The sequence below is a fragment of the Myotis brandtii genome, unplaced genomic scaffold (genome assembly GCF_000412655.1).
Source record: "Myotis brandtii unplaced genomic scaffold, ASM41265v1 scaffold180, whole genome shotgun sequence".
Classification (NCBI taxonomy): domain Eukaryota; kingdom Metazoa; phylum Chordata; class Mammalia; order Chiroptera; family Vespertilionidae; genus Myotis; species Myotis brandtii.
In genome coordinates this window covers 813,056-814,133 of record NW_005356675.1, presented here as the reverse complement: position 1 = coordinate 814,133, position 1,078 = coordinate 813,056, and the positions used below count along the sequence as shown (strand labels likewise).

General features: G+C 67.3%; 1 protein-coding gene across 1 annotated transcript in view; it reads left to right on the top strand.

Moving 5' to 3' along the window:
- Positions 1 to 21: 21 nt before the first annotated feature.
- The window catches only part of HES6 (hes family bHLH transcription factor 6), a 4,674-nt gene continuing 3,617 nt past the window's right edge, over positions 22 to 1,078 (top strand). The window contains exon 1 of the mRNA XM_005863733.2: positions 22 to 70. Coding sequence (XP_005863795.1) covers positions 22 to 70 — 49 coding nt within the window. The remainder of the gene's footprint in view (positions 71 to 1,078) is intronic.

Here is a 1,078-nt window from a genome sequence, read left to right as displayed (position 1 = left end):
TGGCCAGGCGAAGGACCAGGGATGGGGACCAGGGAAGGGCTGGAGGTGGGGAATAATCAGGGGGCAGGAGGTGAGCTGGGATGGGGATAGGAAAAGGGGGGCTGCGACCGGGGAGGGTGGGCGTGGAGCTAAGAGGGGAAAGGGAAGTCCAAGGGGGACCGAAGGACCGAAGGATTAGGATTAGGGGGAGATAGAGGCTCAAGGGGGGACGGGATGGTGTCCAGCTGTGGGGGCTGCGGGGCAGAGGAGGGAAGGACGAGGTGGGGAGAATGACCAGAGAAGGGGAGCCTGGAGGTGCGGCAAAGCCGACGAACCCCGCCCCACTAGGATCCCCGCGCAGGCGGGGGGCGGCGGAGGGGAGGGCGGTGTCCAGACACACAAGTCCGCAAGGAACGCGAGGGGGCCACGGCCCGCTCCCGCCCCAGTTGCCCTATGGGCTCCCACTTCCGGGGCTCTACAGCCACGCCAGTCCAGACCCGGGGTCCCCTCCAGTCTGGAGACCACGGGCTTGACTGACTTTGCCCGCCATGTCCAGGACTCAGCTCTCAGCACTCAGCGCTCCTCTGGGGAGGCACTTGGTGAACCCAAATGTGGATGCACATAGGTGGGTGGATGGATGGATGGATGAGCTCCTGCTCGCGCACAGCTGACCTGGGGGCGTTGTTCAGGGTACGGAGGGAAACCAGCGCACCCCAGCCTCAGCTCTAGGGTCACCGCCCCCTGTTGTGCCTCCCCTGAGGGGGTCGCGCAGAGGCGGAGCTGGGGTCCACGCCGGCTCGCCACGCCCCGCCAGCTGCCTACCGACTAGGGCAGCGGGGCTGGACAAAGCGCGCCGCTTTGATTGGCTGCGGTGCGCCTGCGGCCAGCGGCTCCAGCCCTGCGCGGCCAATCGGCGCATAGAGATGCAAATAAAGCTCTATAAAAGGGGCGGGGCCGTGTGCGGGCGGAAGAAGCGAGAGTGGGGAGAGCAGGGGCTGTTGCCGGCGGTGCAGCTAAGGGCGCTGGGCGCGCCCGTGGCGCTCCGGGTGGTACTGGTTATGGCGTCGCCCCTAGCGCCCCGAGGGGACCATGTGAACCG